This window comes from Tenrec ecaudatus, chromosome 9 (assembly GCF_050624435.1).
Source record: "Tenrec ecaudatus isolate mTenEca1 chromosome 9, mTenEca1.hap1, whole genome shotgun sequence".
NCBI lineage: Eukaryota > Metazoa > Chordata > Mammalia > Afrosoricida > Tenrecidae > Tenrec > Tenrec ecaudatus.
The window spans coordinates 55670785-55689687 of record NC_134538.1 but is presented as its reverse complement, the minus strand read 5'-3'; the positions used below and the strand labels follow the sequence as shown (position 1 = coordinate 55689687).

Here is an 18903-nt window from a genome sequence, read left to right as displayed (position 1 = left end):
AACCAAGCACAAAAGGCAAGTATAACATGAGCTAGCGGAGGTATGTTTTAAAAAACTGCAAAAAGGGCACATGAAAAAAGCTACTGTATATAAACATTCCTGGGGTGAGGTACAGGTATTATGGCAATGGCCAGACCAAATCTAGGTAAATATATGGTAGCCAACTAAACAGGAAGGGGTGGAGGAAAGGGGGGAAAAGGACAGAAATGTGTAGCGGGGGATCAGGGCACTTACCCATCCAAGAGGAGGGTATTGTTTATATCTCCACATTGAAAGAGAAAGTGGGACTATACTTAAACCTGGTGTTCCAGGATGCAAATGCAGCATGCCAGCATGAAGAGGGGAGCCAGTAGAGAGATCTGAGGGCCCAGACCCAATCCCAATAATGTGGACAACCACCCCTCCTTCCAAAAGAATTTACTTTAGAGGACCGTGCTGAAGCTGCAGCTCAGGGAGAGGGGCATGTTTGATCAGAGCACACAAGAGCAAATGAAGGGGGAGGAAGAGAGAGTGGAGCACACTCTGGGCCACCAAGCCTGGATGATGATATCCTACTCCAAAGAGCCAATGCACACAGTGGACCATATGGCTGGTCTCTCTATGAGACACGAAATCCCTCACTGACCCATAGCTCTATGGGGGACAACACTGGAGGCTCAGGGTCGGGAAAGACTTGGTCTGACCCCATCACATTGAGGAACCACAAGGAGTTGATGCAGAGCAGCGGGAGAACAGAACGGGGAGGTCCCAAGGCAGAGCAATGGATACACTTTGGGGCCAGAGCGTGGCACCCCATCGGACTTGACTGGAGGGCACGCCTAGAATTCAACAAACAGACCTTGAACTATTTACAGGTTTTTCTTTTTTCTACTTTTTATTTCTTTACTTACTGTATTTTGGTCATTGGTTTTTGTCATTGTTGTCATTGTGTTCTCTTTTATCGCTTTGTCTTGCTATGCCTTGTTTTTTGTGCATATTATTATCTCTGCAGGTCTGTCTAGATAAGATAGGCTGAATGAACAGTTGGGGGGAGAAAAGTATAGGACCAATGCTTCCAGGGGGACATGGGAGATGGGGATGTGGGGGATAGGAGGTGGTGTTGACCAACCCAGGGACAAGAGTACAACAAGTGATACAAAATTAGTGACAAGGAAGGTGTGAGAGACCTGGTAGGGATTCAACAAGAGCAATGTAACTGAAAGAAATTACTGAAACCCAAATGAAAGTAGAACATGAAAGTGGAACAAGAAGAAAGTAAAAGGAAATAGAGGAAAAAACTAGAGGGCAAAGGGTATTTATAGAGGTCTAAATACAGCATGTATATATATAAATATATTTATATTTTTGATGGGGAAATACATGCATACATTTATAGGTTTAGTATTAAAATAGCAGATGGACATTGGACCTCCACTCAAGTGCTGCTTCCTCAATGCAAGAACACTTTGTTCTATTAAACTGGCATTCCATTATGCTCACCTTCCCAACACGATCACTGTAGACACAGCGGGTGCATAGAAAATGTGAAGAGAACTGATGGAGCCCATTTATCAAAAGATATAGCATCTAGGTTCTTAAAGGCTTTCAGGTAAACAAGCAGCCATCTAGCTCAGAAGCAACAAAGTCCACATGGAAGAAACACAACAGCCTGTGTGATCACCATGCATTTAAGGGATCAGGTATCAGGCATCAAAGAACTAAAAAGCATATCATTGTGTGCCCACCTTCCCAATATGATCCCTGAAGACAAAGGTGTGCATAAACAAATGTGGTGACGAAAGCTGATGGTGCTTGGCTGTCAAAAGATATAGCTTCTGTGGTCAATTCTTGAAGGTAAACAAGCAGCCATCTAGCTCAGAAGCACCAAAGCCCACATGGAAGAAGCACACCAGCCTGTGTGACCATTAAGTGTCAAAGAGATCAGGTATCAGGCATAAAAGAACAAAACACATCATTACAAATGAGGGGGCGTGTAGAGTAGAGAACCAAAGCCCATCTGTAGGTAACAGGACACCCCCTTACAGAAGGGTTGCGGAAAGGAGATGAGCCAGTCAGGGTATAGTGTAGCAACAATGAAACATCCAACTTTCCTCTAATTCTAAAATGCTTCCCGCCTATCATGATCCCAATTCTACCTTACAAATCTGGCTAGACCAGAGGATGCACACTGGTACAGATTGGATCCAGAAACATAGAGAATCCGGGACAGATGATCCCTTCAGGACCAGTGGTAAGAGTGGCGATACCAGAAGGTGAAGAGAAGGTGAGGTAGAAAGGGGCAACCAATTACAAGGATCTACATATAACCTCCTCCCTGAGGATCAGACAACAGAAAAGTGGACAGTATGAGACATGACAAAATAATAATTTATAAATTATCAAGGGTTCATGAGGGAGTTGGTAAGGGCGAGGAAGAGGGAAATGCAGAACTGATACTAAGGACTTAAGTGGGGAGCAAATGTTTTAAGAATGATGATGACAATGAATGTACAAATATGCTTGACACATGGATGTTTGTATGGATTGTAAGAAGAGTTGTATAGGCCCCAATAAAATTATTTTTTTAAAAGAAAACAATTGGTTCTGTAAATTTTCACCCCAATCACAATAAATATAATTAATATAAAGAAAGGTAAAATCAATGGTTATGGAGAGTTCTTTTAAGCAAGGTAGGTTTGGTGTCCAGGTAGCCAAGTGATAGGAGTCTGGTGAGTAAAATATTCTCCCTGGACAGCACCCCACACCCATCCCATGCATTTTTCCTGAACCAGGGCCTGGGTGGTCCAGGACCCAATTCTTGGGATTTCTAGGGTCAGTTGGCTTCTGTCACTGCGGCGCGATTAGCTATATAACCCCACTCCATCCTCAGAGTGGGACTCCAGGCCAGAGTCGCTTGGCTGCTCTGTCAAGACACACACAGCGGTGGCAGGACCCCCTACAGGAGCTACCTATAAACAGGACCCCACTAGGGGAAAAGTGTCTCTTTCCTGCAGTTCCCCTCTTCCCACGTGGCAGTGATCTGCACTGGGCCTACGTCCTCCCTCCATTCATCCAAGGCCAGGTAACTGACCTGCAATCTAGCAGGGGCTGCCTGGGCCACCCACATGAGGGACCACCCACCCCCATTGCTGCCTGGTACCTCTCCACCAGTCCCAGCTTGCTCGGCCACCCACCCCATCAGTTTAGCTCCCACTCCACTCCCAGCGGGTAATCTGCCCTGCGCACTTCCCGCCAGCTTGGCCTGCAGCCAGAGTCCATCCCGCTTCTATCGCCTCCGCCACTGCATTTCCACCACTGAGCCACTTTAGGCTGCCCTGAGCCACCGTGGACACACTTGCGGGCGGCCAGGAGACCTAAACCTGCCTGCCGCAGGGCGCCCCTGCCAGCGCTGAGAGCGCCAGGTGTAAGAGTGGATGCTCCTGCCTACTGGGAGCATGAGCCACAGGGCTTTGCAGTCTTGCAGGAGCTGCTTTGCCCTCTCTGTGTGCTACCAGATTTCCAGTAGCCAAGGACTGCCTTGGGCGCATTCCTCCCAGGGTGGAGGGCAGGCAACATATCCCACTGTTTCCCCGCCAGAGCCACTGTTGTCCGAACTGGCTCAGACCACATTGCTGAGAAGCCTCCATGGCTCACACGACCAGTGGCTCAAGCGATGAACGCCCGCCTGCTAGGGAGCCTAGGATGCGGCTTTGAGGTCCCCTCCAGAGCCATCTGTGTGTTCCGGGCAGCTGTCACCACCGTGGTGACCTGCAGGGCGGCCCCAGCTCAAGTTCTAAGCCTGACCCAGCCCTTCTGAGCTGGCATAGGAAGCCGGCACTGTGGCCTGTGCCTCCCTCAGCACCCCTTGTGGCCCCAGCTGGTGCAGGAGGCCTGTCGCTGTGGGGCTGCTCCAACCTGTTTAGCCTCTCCCCACAGGCTCAACTCTACAGGCCTGCAAGGACCTGGGAGGCCCTGCCGATCTGTAGAGCATCCCCCGCCCCACATAGCCTGGCCTTGGAGCCCAGGTCAGCACCAGGCCCCTTGGCAGCCAGGCCTCGCCCACCTTCCCCTCCTAATAGGCATCACTAGAACTTGGAGGGAAAAGAAGAAAACTTAAATACATACATATATACATATATATATCATACTGGTTTTTCTCTTTTTTTACTTTCTGCACTTTCTTCTCTCTCTTCCTTATTCCTCCTTTTTCATTATGGCTATTATTTCTCTTTGTCCCCTTTTATAGGTTTTCCTTATATTTTTTTCTCCTTACACTTTCACTATCATCACTTCTTTTCTCTTCATTTATACCTTCTCCTTCTTTCTCCCTCTCCATTTACTCTTTTTCCTCCCCAAATTTTTAAAAATATTTTTTACATTTTTAACTTTTTCTTTTTTATTACTAAACAAAAAAGGGCTGCTAAGGGTACCCTGACAGAGCAGGTCAAAGCAGCCTGGGGGCACTCACTGAGGCTGCAGCCCCCACTTCAGTTGCTGAAACATCTCACCACTGCCGGTCACTAAGCCTTCGGGGAACTCTGCCTACACAGCAGTCTGACCCAACCTTATAGTAGGTCATAGGCAGTCACCTGAAAGAATCCTTAACAGTAACACAGATAAGGTTCACCTCGCCTCCCAGAAACATGGGGCCTATGAAAGGATAGAGGAAAAATCAACAGACCACATCACTCCTAACAAAAAAATCCCAGCGAGACAACGCATAGTAGGTGACTTTAACACTCCACTATCAGAGAAAGACAGATCACTGGGAAAGAAACTCAGCAAAGAGGCCATAGAGCTAAACAATGTAATTAGGCAACAGGGCTTGATAGACATTTATAGAGCTTTCCATCCAAATGCAAAGGATTTCACATTCTTTTTGAGTCCACATGGATCTTTTTAAAAAAACTGACCACATGCTGGGACACAAGTGCAGCCTGAGAAAATTCAAACACATATTATCCAGATATCGTTCTCAGATCACCACGCCATAAAACTGGAGATTAATAAGAGGATGTCTAGAAAAGCTAGGGCAACCAATTGGAGGGTGAACAACAATCTCCTGCGACATGAATGGGTACAGGTGCAGATCAGAGAGGACGTTAGGAAGTTTCTAGAAACTAATGAGAACAAGAATACAGCATGTCAAAACTTATGGGACACTGCGAAGGCAGTTATCAGAGGATGCTTGATATCATTAAATGCGTATGGGGGAAACAAGAGAGGCGTATGACAGATATGCTAACACAAAACCTCCAACCACTAGAACAGAGTAAGCAGAAGAATCCCTCCAATAGCAAGAGAAAAGAAATAATAAAAATCAGGGCAGAGTTAAGCCAGTGGGAAGACAAGAGAACAATGCAAAAGATGAATGCATCTAAAAGCTGATTCTATGAAAGAATTAACAAAATTGACAGTCCCCTGGCAAAGCTTACCAAGGATAGAAAGGAGGAAACATCAATAGCCAGAATGAGGGATGAAACAGGGGCAATAACAACAGACCCCAATGAGATTAAAAGGATAATCACAAAGTACTATGAATGTCTGTATTCTAATGAATTCAGAAACATGGAAGACATGGAAAAATATTTGGAAAAACAGTCTCTCCCTAGATTATCTCAGACAGAGATCAAGAACATCAACAAACCCATAGCAAAATAAGAAATAGAGAAGGTCATCAAAACCTACCAACAGAAAAAGCCCCAGGGCCAGATGGCTTCACAGAAGAATTCTACCAACCACTCAGGGAAGAGTTGACACCGAGCCTCCACAAAATATTCCATAACATAGAAGAGGATGGCAAACTCCCAGACTCATTTTACGAAGCCAGCATTACTTTGATACCCAAACAGGTCAAAGAACCCACAGATATAGAGAATTACAGACCAATATCAATAATGAACATATATGCAAAAATCCTTAACAAAATATTGGTCAATAGAAATATATAAAACATATCATCTACCACATCCAGGTAGGATTCACCCCAGGAACGCAGGGATGGTTTAACATCCGAAAATCCAACATTACACACCACATCGAGAAGAAAAAAGATAAAAACCATATGATAATATCCATAGATGCAGAAAAAGCACTTGACAACATCCAACACCCATTCCTAATCAAGAAACTCAAAGATAGGATTGGAAGGTAAGTTCCTCAAGCTGATGCAAGCTATCTATGAAAGGCCAACAGCCAACATCATAGTCAATGTAGAAAAGACAAAAACAATCTCATTAAAAAAGGGTACAAGATGAGGATGCCCTCTGTCCCCACTTCTTTTCAGTATCATTTTGGAGGTTCTGGCTAACAACATAAGACAGTGGAAGGACATCAAAGGGATCCAGATGGGAGAGGAGGAGGTGAAACTATCACTATTTTCAGGCGATATGATCCTGTACATTGAAAACCCCAAAAGCTCCACAGCTGGAGTTCTTACAGCAATAGAGGAATGTGGAAGAGTGGCAGGATACAAGATCAATAAACAGAAATCGGTAGGTTTTGTATATGCATTGGACAGTACAATGGAAGAGGGGAATTAAGAAGGAAGTACCCTTCACAGTGGCTAAGAACAAACTGAAATACCTAGGAATATATTTAACAAAAATACTAAAGACCTATACAAGGAAAACTATAAGCCACTACTACAGGAAACCAAAAGCAACCTCCATAAATGGAAGTACATCCCCTGCTCTTGGATTGGAAGGTTTACCATAGTAGAGATTATATATAATCCTACCTAAAGCAGTTTACAAGTTCAATGCTATACCAATTCAAATACCATCAACCTTCTTCAAAGAATTGGAAAAACTGACCACCAATTCCATATGGAGAAGGAAGAAACCCAGAATTAGCAGAGAATTCCTCAAGAAGAAGGACACAATTGGAGGACTCGCCTCACCAGATTTTAATGTCTATGACACGCTACAGTGGTCAAAACAGTGTGGGACTGGCACAACAATAGACACTCAGACCAGTGGAAAAGAATAGAAATCCCAAGAATAATACCATCAGCACATAGACAACTAATCTTGGACAAGGGCCCCCAAACCATCAGGTGTGAAGTAGATGCCCTCTTTAACAAGTGGTGCTGGAAACAATGGATATACATATGTAGAAAGATGAAACAAGATGTTTACCTCATCCCATGCACAAGAATAAAATCAAGATGGATCACAGACCTAGAACTTAAACCCCAAACCATCAGGACCATCAAGAAGGGAATTGGGACTAACTTCAGAGCACTGGCCCAGCGAATTCACAGGCTCACTGCAATAGGGAAACACACACACACACACAGGTGAACTGGAAATCAACAAAAGGGATTTAATAAGAATAAAGCACCTGTGCACCTTGAAAGACTTCACCAAGAGGGTGACAAGACAACCCACAGACTGGGAGAGGATTTTTAGTAATGACACATCGGAAAAAGGGCTCATTACTAAAATCTACAACACAATCATGCTCTACAAAAAGAGGAAAACAGTTAACCCCCTCAGGAAGTGGGCAAAAGAACTGAAAAAAACTTTCACTATGGAAGAGACCCATATGGCCAATAAGTATATGAGAAAGTGTTCCAGGTCATTAGCCATAAGAGAAATGCAAATCAAAACAACCATGAGATATCACCTAACACCCCTGAGGCTAGCCCAAATCAGCAAATCAGAGAGCAACAAGTGTTGGAGGGGCTGTGGTGAAGTAGGAACCCTCTTCCACTGCTGGTGGTCGTGTAGATTTGTACAGCCACTGTGGAAAGCAATCTGGTGATATTTAAAGAAAATGGAAATTAGTCTACTTTATGACCCAGCCATCCCTCTACTGGGCATTTAACTGGTGGAAGCAACAAATAAAACACGACCAGTCATCTGTGCTCCAATGTTTATTTCGGCACAATTCACAATTGCAAAGACTTGGAATCAGCCTAAGTTTCCATCAATAGATGAGTAGATTAGTAAACTCTGGCACATACACGCAATGGAGTACTATGTAGCACTGAAAAGCATGGAAGATCACATGAAACACGTTGTTTAATGGGAAGAGTTGGAAGGAATCATGTTAAACGAGGTAAGCCAAACTCAAAAGGACAGGTATAACATGAGTCCCCTGAGGTAAGTACAATCGGCATGCCAGGAATAGAAGAAGAAATACCTATCTCACAATAAACGGGTGGAAGCATAGATAGTTGGAGGGAGGGCAGGCCACACCTAGGGAGGTATATGAGAGTCCAATATAAAGAAGGGGAAGGGGGGCAGGTAGAGGTAGAAGCAGGGTGGGGAGAAACTGAGTTGATGGCATGGTGGGAACAGGGCACTAACCCACCCAGGGGGAGAGTATTGGTTGTGTCCCCACAGAACTGGAATGTGCATACAGACACCATCATGACAAGCCAAACCAGGAGGACAACGTAACATGCAGAGGAATCCACAAAGAGATTGGACGATACACCAGCCCTAACCAGAATTAGCCCAACCTCTACCATCGAAGGGAGTACAACAGAAAATGAAAATAGATCGTCTGGTGTGGGAAAGGAACTGACCTACCACACCAGACCCAGAAGGAAGCTGAAACAAAGAAGGAGGAAGAACAGAGTGCAGCACACCTGGGCCCACCAAGCTCAGAGGAAGATAGCCCGACTTGGAGGGCCCAATGTACAAAGAGGACCATATAGCCGGCCCACAGCAAGAGGCGACATCCTGCACTAAGGCATGGCCCTACACAGGACAGCACCAGAGGTACAGAGTTCGTTGTGCAACTGAGCTGACCCCACCAAACTGAGGCAAACACTGGGGGTGTGCAATGATGTGGTGGGGGAAGCAGAGCAAGGAAATCATGAGGGAGTATAAAGGATGGACTTTGGGGCCAGGATGTGGCACCCCATTAGACTCATGTGGAACACACTCCTAAAAGTCAAGAAACAGACCTTGAACTACTAATAGGCTCTTTTTTTTTGCTGTATTTTTGTTTTGTGTTTTTCTTTTTAAAATTTTGTATGTCAGTCGCTTTTTTGTTTGTTAGCTTGTCAGTGTTGCTGCCATCGTCGCCATGTTCTTATGTGTCATTCTGGTACTGTCAAAGTCATCGCATTTTTATGCATATATTCCTATATCTGCAGGTCTGCCTAGACAAGATAGGCTGTACAAAAAATGTGAGAAGACAATAAAAGACAGAAAAGTGGGTGAAGAGAGGCGCCTGGCAGTGTAAGATAAGATAAAATAATAATTCATAAATTAGTAAGGGTTCATGAGGGAGGAGGGAGGGGGGAGGGAGGGGGAGGGGAAAAATAAAATGGGGAGCTGATTCCAGGAACCCAAGCGGAAAGCGAATTTTGAGAAAGATGAGGGCAACAAATTTATAAGTGTGCTTTACACAACTGAAGTATGCATGGATTGTGATAAGAATAGTATGAACCCCAATAAAATGATTTTTTAAAATCAATGATTAATATCTATCAGAAAGTTGCAATAGATAGCAAATTAAACAGGAAGATTAAAAGAAGAAAGAACATTAAAAACTACAAAAATAATCAACAATATCAATATTGGTTTTTTGGAAAAGACTACATTTATAACCCTAATAGATATTAATTTTTAAAAAGGAATGATAGTCCAAGTAATCAATACGTAGCACAGACAAGGAAAAACCTCAAAACCAGACCCACTGCCATGCAGTCAGTCCTAACGCATAGTGTCCCTACTGAGCAGGGCAGAACTGCTCCTGTGAGTTTCCAAGATAATAACTCTTTCAGGGAGTAGAAAGCTTTGTCTTTCTCCTATGAAGCAGCTCGTGGTTTTGAAATGCTGACCTTGCAGCGAGCAGCCCAACAGGTAAGCACTACACTACCAGGGCTCCATAAACAAGGGACCATACATCAAAAAGATAATAAAAGATTATTACTAGCCAATTTACTATGAATAAATTTAACAACCAAAGTAAAATGAGTAAATTCCTAATAAAACAAAACAGACACAAATATGTAAATAAGTTTATATCTACTCACAGAACATGTTATTGCTTTCATGGAGGTCCAGTAATTAGACCAAGAGCAGTTCAAAAGAAACGAGGTACTGCATTGTTTAAAATCAGGAATGGTGTGCATCATGATTATGTCCTTTAACTATATTGATTCAATCTGTTTGCTGAGCAAATAATGCAAGAAACTATACTATTGGATGAAGAATACAATATTACATTTGGAGGAAGGCTTATTAAGAACCTATGATTTGACATGCAGATAAAATAACCTTGCAAAGTATAAGCAAACTTGAAGCAGTTGGTGAAGATCAAAGGCTATATAGCTGTGTTAGTCTGGGTAAACTAGGGAAACAAATCCACAGAAACTCATGTATAAGAGGGAGCTTTATGTAAATGTAAGTGTACAGTAAGAAAGCATCCCAACCCAGTGCTTTCCAAGCCCATAAATACAACATTAGCCCATATGTCCCATGCCAATCTATAAAGTCCTCCCTCAATCTCACAAAACCCATGCAATGATACCGATTGCTGGGGGAAAGCTGAATCAATGAGCATGTAAGCATCTCAGTGCTGGGAGGGGTCTCCACATGGCTGCTCCAGCACCCAGGGCTGCATCAGGGTAGGTCCATGTGGCTTCTCCTCAAGGATGTCTTGCAGGAAGTGATCCTTGCCAGCTGAAGCAGGGAAGTGGTTAAGGCAGCTGCACCTGGTCTGATCATTAGAAAGCAAGAGACCAGAGAAGTAGAAAGGCAAGGCTCGGCAAACCATTTATGTCTCCGCCCTTCAATTAATTTCACATGTGTTTATCGGCCAGTTTGGCACAATAAACCTTAACTATCTCAATAGTCTTCAGAATAGATTGCAACTCAATGTAAAGAAAACAAAATTCCTCACGAATGAAGCAATAATCAACATCATGATAATTGAAGGAAAAAATGAATGTTGTTAAGGTTTTAACTTTAGTTGGGTATGCAATAAACACCCAAGGTGTATCACTCAGGAAAGCAAGCCATGCATTTGCTTGGGCTTCTGTAAAACATCTCTTTAAAGCGTTTATAAGTAAATATGTCTCTGTGAAAAGTAAGCAGCATTTGAACCAACAGCATTTTCAGTGGCCTCACAGGAATGCAAAAGCTAGACAATGAATAAGGAAGACCAAATAAAAATAGATGCCTTTGTTCTTGGTGAGGTATAGTAAATATAACATAGACTATCAGAAGAATGAATAAATCTGTGTTTGAAGAAATTCCACCAGAATACTCCTTTGAAATGATCATGTAAAGACTTTTCTCATGTGTTTGGACATATCATCAGGAGGAATTAGTCCCTGGAGAGGGAGATCATGCGTGGTAAAGTAGAAGATGAGCAACAAAGAGGAGGAGCCTCAGTGAGATGGACAGACATAATGGGTGTGACAATAGGCTCAAATGAAGTGGCTATTTTGGCTTTCATTTCAGTGGAGGAGTTTGACAGGACTTCAGAGGTAAAACAATTTGTTCTAATACATACAGTTTGTTTGGACAGAACTACAAAGAAGCTGGATTTTCAAGAGTGTTCGGTGTTATAGACCCAGTTCCTTAGTGTCATAGTAAAGGAGAAACTGAGGTTTTCGAAGAGGATGGGCATTCATGGGAGACAATGGGCAGAGACACCCGAGGCAATGTACACAATGCGGCAATAGCTGTGATCCATGAGTAGATGCATGAAAAGCACACAGGCCGAGCAGGGGTGGGAGTAAGAATGGGAATGTACCAACAAATATATATATATATAAGTTTAGCAGAGAATGTCTACACATGAGCATTTATCTTTGCTGTAAATATATCCACGAGTGTGGCTGAGCATACAAGGGGGTTCCCCCTGCTAATACCTCCCCCCAAAATAAAACTTGGAAAAAGTTCCCACTGGGCAGAGCTTTCATAGGACACATCGCTCCCACTAGGCAAGGATTGAGCAACTCACTTTGAGTTAGCGGCCTCAGTGGTGTTGCCTGGAAATGTTCTCTTTGGTCTTAGTGTGTAAGGGATAAAGTTGTAAAATGGTCTTAGACCTAAACAAACTCCTTGAGGGAATGAGTCACTGGGCACATAACTCAAGACCATAGACTAAAGGGACCCTAAAGTAAACTGACATAACATAGGCACAAAGACAAAGTTCTACATCCAGCTTTGATGAGAAGCTGGGGCCTGAACAGCTCACACACAGTCACATAAAATGCAATCATCGGTTTCTCCCTGCCTGAAGGAAAGAAGAGCGAGGAAAATCAAAGGCACGTGGAAATAATTGCCCCAATGGACTAATAGATCATGTGAAAATCAATATACACTCCTAAGAAGATGGTACCCCGCTATGGCTGAAGGAAATCATATTAGAAGAGCCTGGACTGACTGGGAGAAAAATGTGACCAAACCCCCAAATCATAAGAAACCAGGTTTAATGGCGGCACTAAAAAAATTATGGCCCTTGATCAACCTGCAGATCTGAAAGTGAACTCACCCCATGGCTCAATTTTCAAGCAAGCAATAGACAAGTCTATACATGTAATAATAACATTCCTGTGAGGTGTGGACACCTTAGAAGAGCCACCCACGTGAGATTTAAAGAGAGCATTAACCTAAAGGCAAAGGTTAGAAGTGTTAAGAAACAAGGAAGTGTGAAACAGAAAACACAGGAAAGAGGACGGGAAGTAAGTGATGTTACATTGCAAGGATTACAGTGAATGAGGTTAAACAAAATGTGTATAAATTTCTGAATAAAACTTAACATCTTCTATGTAAATCATCATCTAGTCTATAACAAAAAAACCAAGGATGTACTAACCATTTAGCACTACGCTATAAGCTAAGACTATTATCAAATTAGAAATATTTAATAAACACTGATAGTGATGTATTGTCAGCGAGACCTACAGATACTTCAAGGCCTGGATGGAAATGAAGTATACGTTAAAAGTGGTGATGTGAAAAATCATTTACCAGTACATACAAGGCTTCTACACAGATAGGTTATTCTATAGAAAGTAGGGCTAATTTTCAAGATACAAATTGATCTAAACTTATACAAATTTTATCCTACTTGAATCCTCTGGAATGTTGAACTTTTCCTTGTCATCATCCAAGAGATCATTAACTCTGGGCAAATCAATAAATGTGTTCGAGCTGCTTAGGAATGACTCTTTCTCTTTGCATACCATCTTCATCACTGACTGGAAAGAACCGAAGGCTGAAGATCTGTACTGGTCTTGGCTTGAAACCTGAGAACAAAAGAGGGGATGAGGGGAAAGGAATAAATAGTGACAATATCATCCCTTCACCCACTTCTAAAAGATAATTCTTCACTCGACTAAATGCATAAGTTGTACAATTAACTCCTGTTTTAGTCTGTTCTATCCATGAGATAATATCCAAATAGACTCAATGACCTTCCTGCTCGATGTACCTGCCAGAAGAGAAACATGTCACAGGAACCCAGGCTTGTGCACACACACGTCCAGCAATAACCTGTTAATGTATAACTAATCATGAATTTACTCATGAATGTGTGCCTACACTGTAAAATCACTTATGTATGTGAAAACTATTCAAGGTCTGCACTAGATGATAAATAGGCTGACACACTGCTTCTGAGGTAGCTCCAGGACTCTGTGATTTAACAACTTGTCTTAGACCTCTAACTTGAGATGGCCTCACAGTCCTTTTTCCCCAGCAGTTCCAGCCCAGACAAATTAGATGTCAAGCAAAACTAGTGTCATACTGCTTACTTAACCAAAATGTATACATTTTATTCCAAGTCCATGATCTCAAATTTATAAGATGATTTTTATACAACCTAAGCAATTCCTTGAAATCTCATTTATACTAAAATTGATTTGGTAAATCCTTACTTCATAGACAATGCATGAATTAGTATCCAGTTAATTAGGAAGGTGCTCTCTGTCATGCTGTGGCTCTAGGGTCATTTTTTGTGTGTGTTGTGTGTAGTACAGGACAAATTTTAAGAGAAAAATAAAAGCAAAACAGAGCAAATAAAAGGTAAATAGAGGATTTTGACAAGGGCCAACATCAAGCACAAACCTCTTGAAAGGAAGACATATCTAGCAAGGTTGAAATTTTTAATTCTTGAAGAAATTCAGGGAGGTGTGCAAGAACATGCTGGGCTTTCACAAGGAGCGAGCTGAGGCTGGAAACCACGTCCAACAAGGAATTGAGCACGTTATTTGCTTCAGGTGGTATCAAAGTCTTAAAGGGAAAAATATAAAGCAAAATAAACAACACTATTTTTAAACTAACAAGCATCTTCTTAGCAGTGAATACATGATCATTTGATTTTATTTTCTTGAACTTCAGACACAGCCATGTGCTAATACATAAAAATCCACTTTAGCAGAGTATATGTAGCTCAGAGATATTGAATATTCTAAAATTCATCAATTTTGTTAATATTGAAGCCAAGAAACAATGTAGCTGCCTATTGAAATTCAAATGTTTTTCAACATCTTTCTTTATAAATTTGAGGTGTGTGAAGTGCAAGTCTGAGAATAATGCCAAAAAAAGCAGTTTTTATATACAAGACAACATTTACCCACTGCTTCACTATATTCATACTTTAAATTATTTCAATTATCCTAATACCTTTAGTGTATGCACAGTGCCCATTTTTATGGACGAGACAATCTGAAGGGCATCCCCAAAGTCTTTCCATTAGAAAGGTCCAGACATGTGCATTTAAGCTAGGCATTCTAAAAACCCCTGTGCCACTGGTTGGGCTGAGCAGTGGCACCACTGGTATTTGGACCTAATGAGCATAGGGGTGAGGTCTGTTAGTCCTCAGGGACTCCAGCCAAGTTAGCGGAGTGCCACCAATTCGTGAACTCTGAATGTAGCAGCCAGACACAGAAGTCGATGTATCATCTTAGATGCTGGCATCATTATCAGATGATTCAGAACATTCCTCTTCCAACAAAGACCAAAACCAAAACAAAAAACTCACAAATAAATGATAGCTTCGAACCCTAAGCATCCAAGGCCAGGCTGAAAAATCAAGTTGCCTGTGAATTGGAAATGGAGCCTGTACAACTATGTCAGACAAGGAGAACTACAGATGGTCAGCACCCTACATAGGATCATACTGAGATAAAGCAAGCAGCATTCCCAGCTGAAGCCTCCGACTCCAAGTGTAGCCAAGGCGGAACCCCTCTGTACTCACATTTGGAGCCAGGCAGGAATGCTTCCAGCTCTGCCAAATTAAATACACTCTCCATTCCCATTAAACCCTTAACTTCCCCATGAGGCAGAAGCTCATGAGCCTTCCGTGCTCCTTCAAGCCCCTCATCTACTCCCTGCTCTTTGGTCCCCCATCCCAGACACACAATTGTGGTTCTGTGGCATTGATACCAACTCGCCCCCCAGTATCCGGGGTCCACCCACTCCTTTGCTTAGTCACTGACAATAGGAACTTGCAGAAGCTGTGCTGGGGACAAGGGGGTAGTGGCACCTGTATTCTACCCACCAAACTACTGTAATGGCCATGATCTGGAGCCATGCGAGCCACCCTGTGGGTCCGTGGATAGTGGAGCCCAATCATCTGCCCACCCATTGGCCCACTGAGTAGCAGTGCCAGTTGTGAAACCTAGTCGCCAATATAAGAATTCATGGTTTGGAGGCATCGACTTCTCTCTCTGGCTGCTCCATTCAGAGGCATCATTCGTACACCTAGTTACCTTCCCCGGGGAGCCCCAGAATAATGGTGCCTAGTACTTCAACTGGGTACTCAAGGTCTTCTGAGACACCCTCCCCTAGCAGACAGGGGCATGCTTTCCAAGAAGACACCCAGGGACAAAAGGCATCGAACCTGGATCGTGCTCTGCACTACCCCTACCAAAGAGAAGCTCGTGTTGTCACCAATAACCACCTCACAAGTCAAGGTCACCAAGACCCACCGATGAGAGTATCCATACCACTTATCTAGTGACTAAGTACTGAGGCATTTGCATGGTAACTGCCTGTCAACTGGCAGTGCATACATACGACACCCAACCCATGCTGCCTGCGTACAACTCCAGATGACTCACTGAACAGATTCATCACCTCTCCATCAATTTCAGCTATGTCTTCAGCCACCCTAAAACACAAGCAAACAAGTCCACGTGCTCTCACTCACAGTCACTTCCCCACTCCGCCAAGGAGAGGTGAGGAGCACCCCTGGGTAGCCAGACAATTTACCAAAGTACCACTCGCATCCCATGTGTACTCAGAGATATGAAAACAAGACAGTAATAGGCCTGCAACCAGTAACCATATAATCAATAAGTAAATGTAATAACACGATGTCTCATAGATGACAGACAATAATAACAAATCATGTAAAGAAGAAAGACAAAATGGCACCGTCCAGGACTGGATGCAGCATCCGTCTGAGACTCCTCAACTTACACAGATTGTATGTGAACAAATCCAAGAACCAGAAAACCTAGTATCATGAGAAACAATCACTGAACTATCTGATGAGGAATTTAAAAGATTAGTGTATAGGATTATTCACATGAACAAAAAAAAGGAAAACAAAGGGAAAAAATACACTAAACAATAGAAGAGTTCAGAAAACAACATCATAAGAGTAAAATGACCAAAATTTTAGATAATTAGAAACCATATAAAAACAGTAGCTAGAAATGTAAAAGATGAAAAACAACTAGATGACCCTATAAAAGAGCCTAGGAGCAGAATCAAAGCCATGGAAGACAGAGTTAGTGAAATACAGGACAAATCCTTTGAAACAAATTTATTGGGGGAATTTCATGGGAAAGCATGTTGAAGATGAAAAATCATGTGGGACATTATCAATAAGGATAAGTTACATGTAATTGAAGTTCCACAACCATAGGAGGCAAAATACTGAAAAAGAGGGGGAATTGGTGCCAGCATGCTGCCAGGAAACTTCCCCAAAGAAAGCTGGAGTCACAGCCACTCTACAGTCTCATGTAGGGTAGATACTGTAAGAACATCACCCCAATATAGCATCATCCAACGCACAAAAACCAAAGACAGGAACTTTTTTAAGAATCCTGAAAACTCAGGAAAAATTAAATATCATCTACAAAATGAAACCAATAAGACTAAGCTATGATTACTCGGCAAAAACGGCGCAGACCAAAAGGCAATTGACATGTATCAAACCTTGAAAAAACTGCCAACCAAGACATATATCCAGTAAGATTGCTACCCAAAAACAATGATAAAATTTGCAAATTTCAGGGTATACAGAAACTAAGAGAATGTTTTTAAAAGTTCAATCTTAGTAGTAATGTTAAAGAGAGTCCTTCATACAGAGAAGCAGCAGCAGCAAACAGCCTTCATTCAGACGAAGGACACCACAAGCCACACCCAGTAGATAGAACCCAGATTTAAAAAACCATCAAAATTAATCCAGGAAGTTAAATGACTGAGACCAGAAAACCAGACGCATCAGTCTGTAAATAATGACAACATCAAAACAGTAAGGGGGTAGAGAATGGATGGTGTGGTTATACAACTTTTACATGGAGAGGAAGTCTAGAATAATGTTTTAAACTTAAAAAGATAAAGATAAATTTCAAGGTAACCACAAAGAAAAATTACAGACCTAATTATCAACATTTTGGAAAGAAGAAAAATGTGAGGAGTAAGTAAACACAAATGAAAACCAAATTAAATGAAAATCCGCAAACAAAAGTAACTCATAAAAATACATAGAACTTTCCTCTAGTTCCTAAACGCTTCCTCCTCCTCCACTATCATAATCCCAATTCTACCTTACAAATCTGGATAGACCAGAGGCTGTACACTGGTACAGATAGAACTGGAAACACAGGGAATCCAGGGTGGGTGATCCCTTCAGGACCAGTGGTGTGAGAAGCAATACCTGGAGGATGGAGGGAGGGTAGGTTGGAAAGGGGGAACCAATTACAAGGATCTACATATAATCTCCTCCCTGGGGGACGGACAACAGAAAAGTGGGTGAAGGGAGACGTCGGACAGGGAAAGATATGACAAAATAACAATTTATAAATTATCAAGGGTTCATGAGGAAGGAGGGAGGAGGAAGTGGGGAGAGAGGGAAAAATTAGGAGCTGATGCCAGGGGCTTAGGTGGAGAGCAAATGTTTTGAGAATGATGAAGACAATGAATATACAATGTGCTTTACACAATTGATGTATGTATGGATTGTGATAAGAGTTGTATAAGCCTCTAATAAAACGATTAAAAATAAATTTTTAAAAATTAAGTAAAACGTACAAATATCAACACAAATAACAGCAGCAACTCATACCTGCCAATGATCACAATTAATGTAAATGGTTTAAATGCACCAGTACAGAAACATAGAATGAAACAAGAAAAAAACAAAAACAGAAAACTCCATCAGTATGCTGTCTACAAGATTCACACCCTAGACATGGAAACATAAGTAAACTAAAATTGAAAGGATGGAAAACAAGATATCAAGCAAACAATAACTAAAAAATAGCAGATGTGGCAATACTAAACTCTGATAAAATAGTTTTAAGGTAAAATGCACCATAGACGCTAAGGAAGGTTATTCTATAATAATTAAAATTTCAATCTACTAAATGGATATAGCCATCATAAATAGATAGGCATCAAATGACACGTTTCCAAACCTCTGAAAGCATTAAGAATATAAAGGGATGACTCTACAGTAATAGTAGGAAACTATCATCACTTTCAGACCACATTGTAGGTCACACAGCAAGCCTCAATAAAATCCAAAACATAGACCTAGACAAAGAATTTTCACTTATCAAAAGCTATAAAAGTAGAATTCAAAAAGAAAGTGTGTGGGAGGGGGGAATAAAATACATACAAACCAATTAATGCTCTGCTTAAAAACCACTACCTTATTTAAAAAAAATCAAAGATTAACTCAAAAGATCATTAAGAAGAAAAAGTTCTC

General features: G+C 41.9%; 1 protein-coding gene across 1 annotated transcript in view; it reads right to left on the bottom strand.

Moving 5' to 3' along the window:
- The window catches only part of ABCA13 (ATP binding cassette subfamily A member 13), a 458452-nt gene that overhangs the window by 322935 nt on the left and 116614 nt on the right, over positions 1–18903 (bottom strand). Inside the window, exons 20-21 of the mRNA XM_075557314.1 lie at positions 14025–14189; positions 13027–13204 (exon numbers count right to left, since the gene is read on the bottom strand). Coding sequence (XP_075413429.1) covers positions 13027–13204; positions 14025–14189 — 343 coding nt within the window. The remainder of the gene's footprint in view (positions 1–13026; positions 13205–14024; positions 14190–18903) is intronic.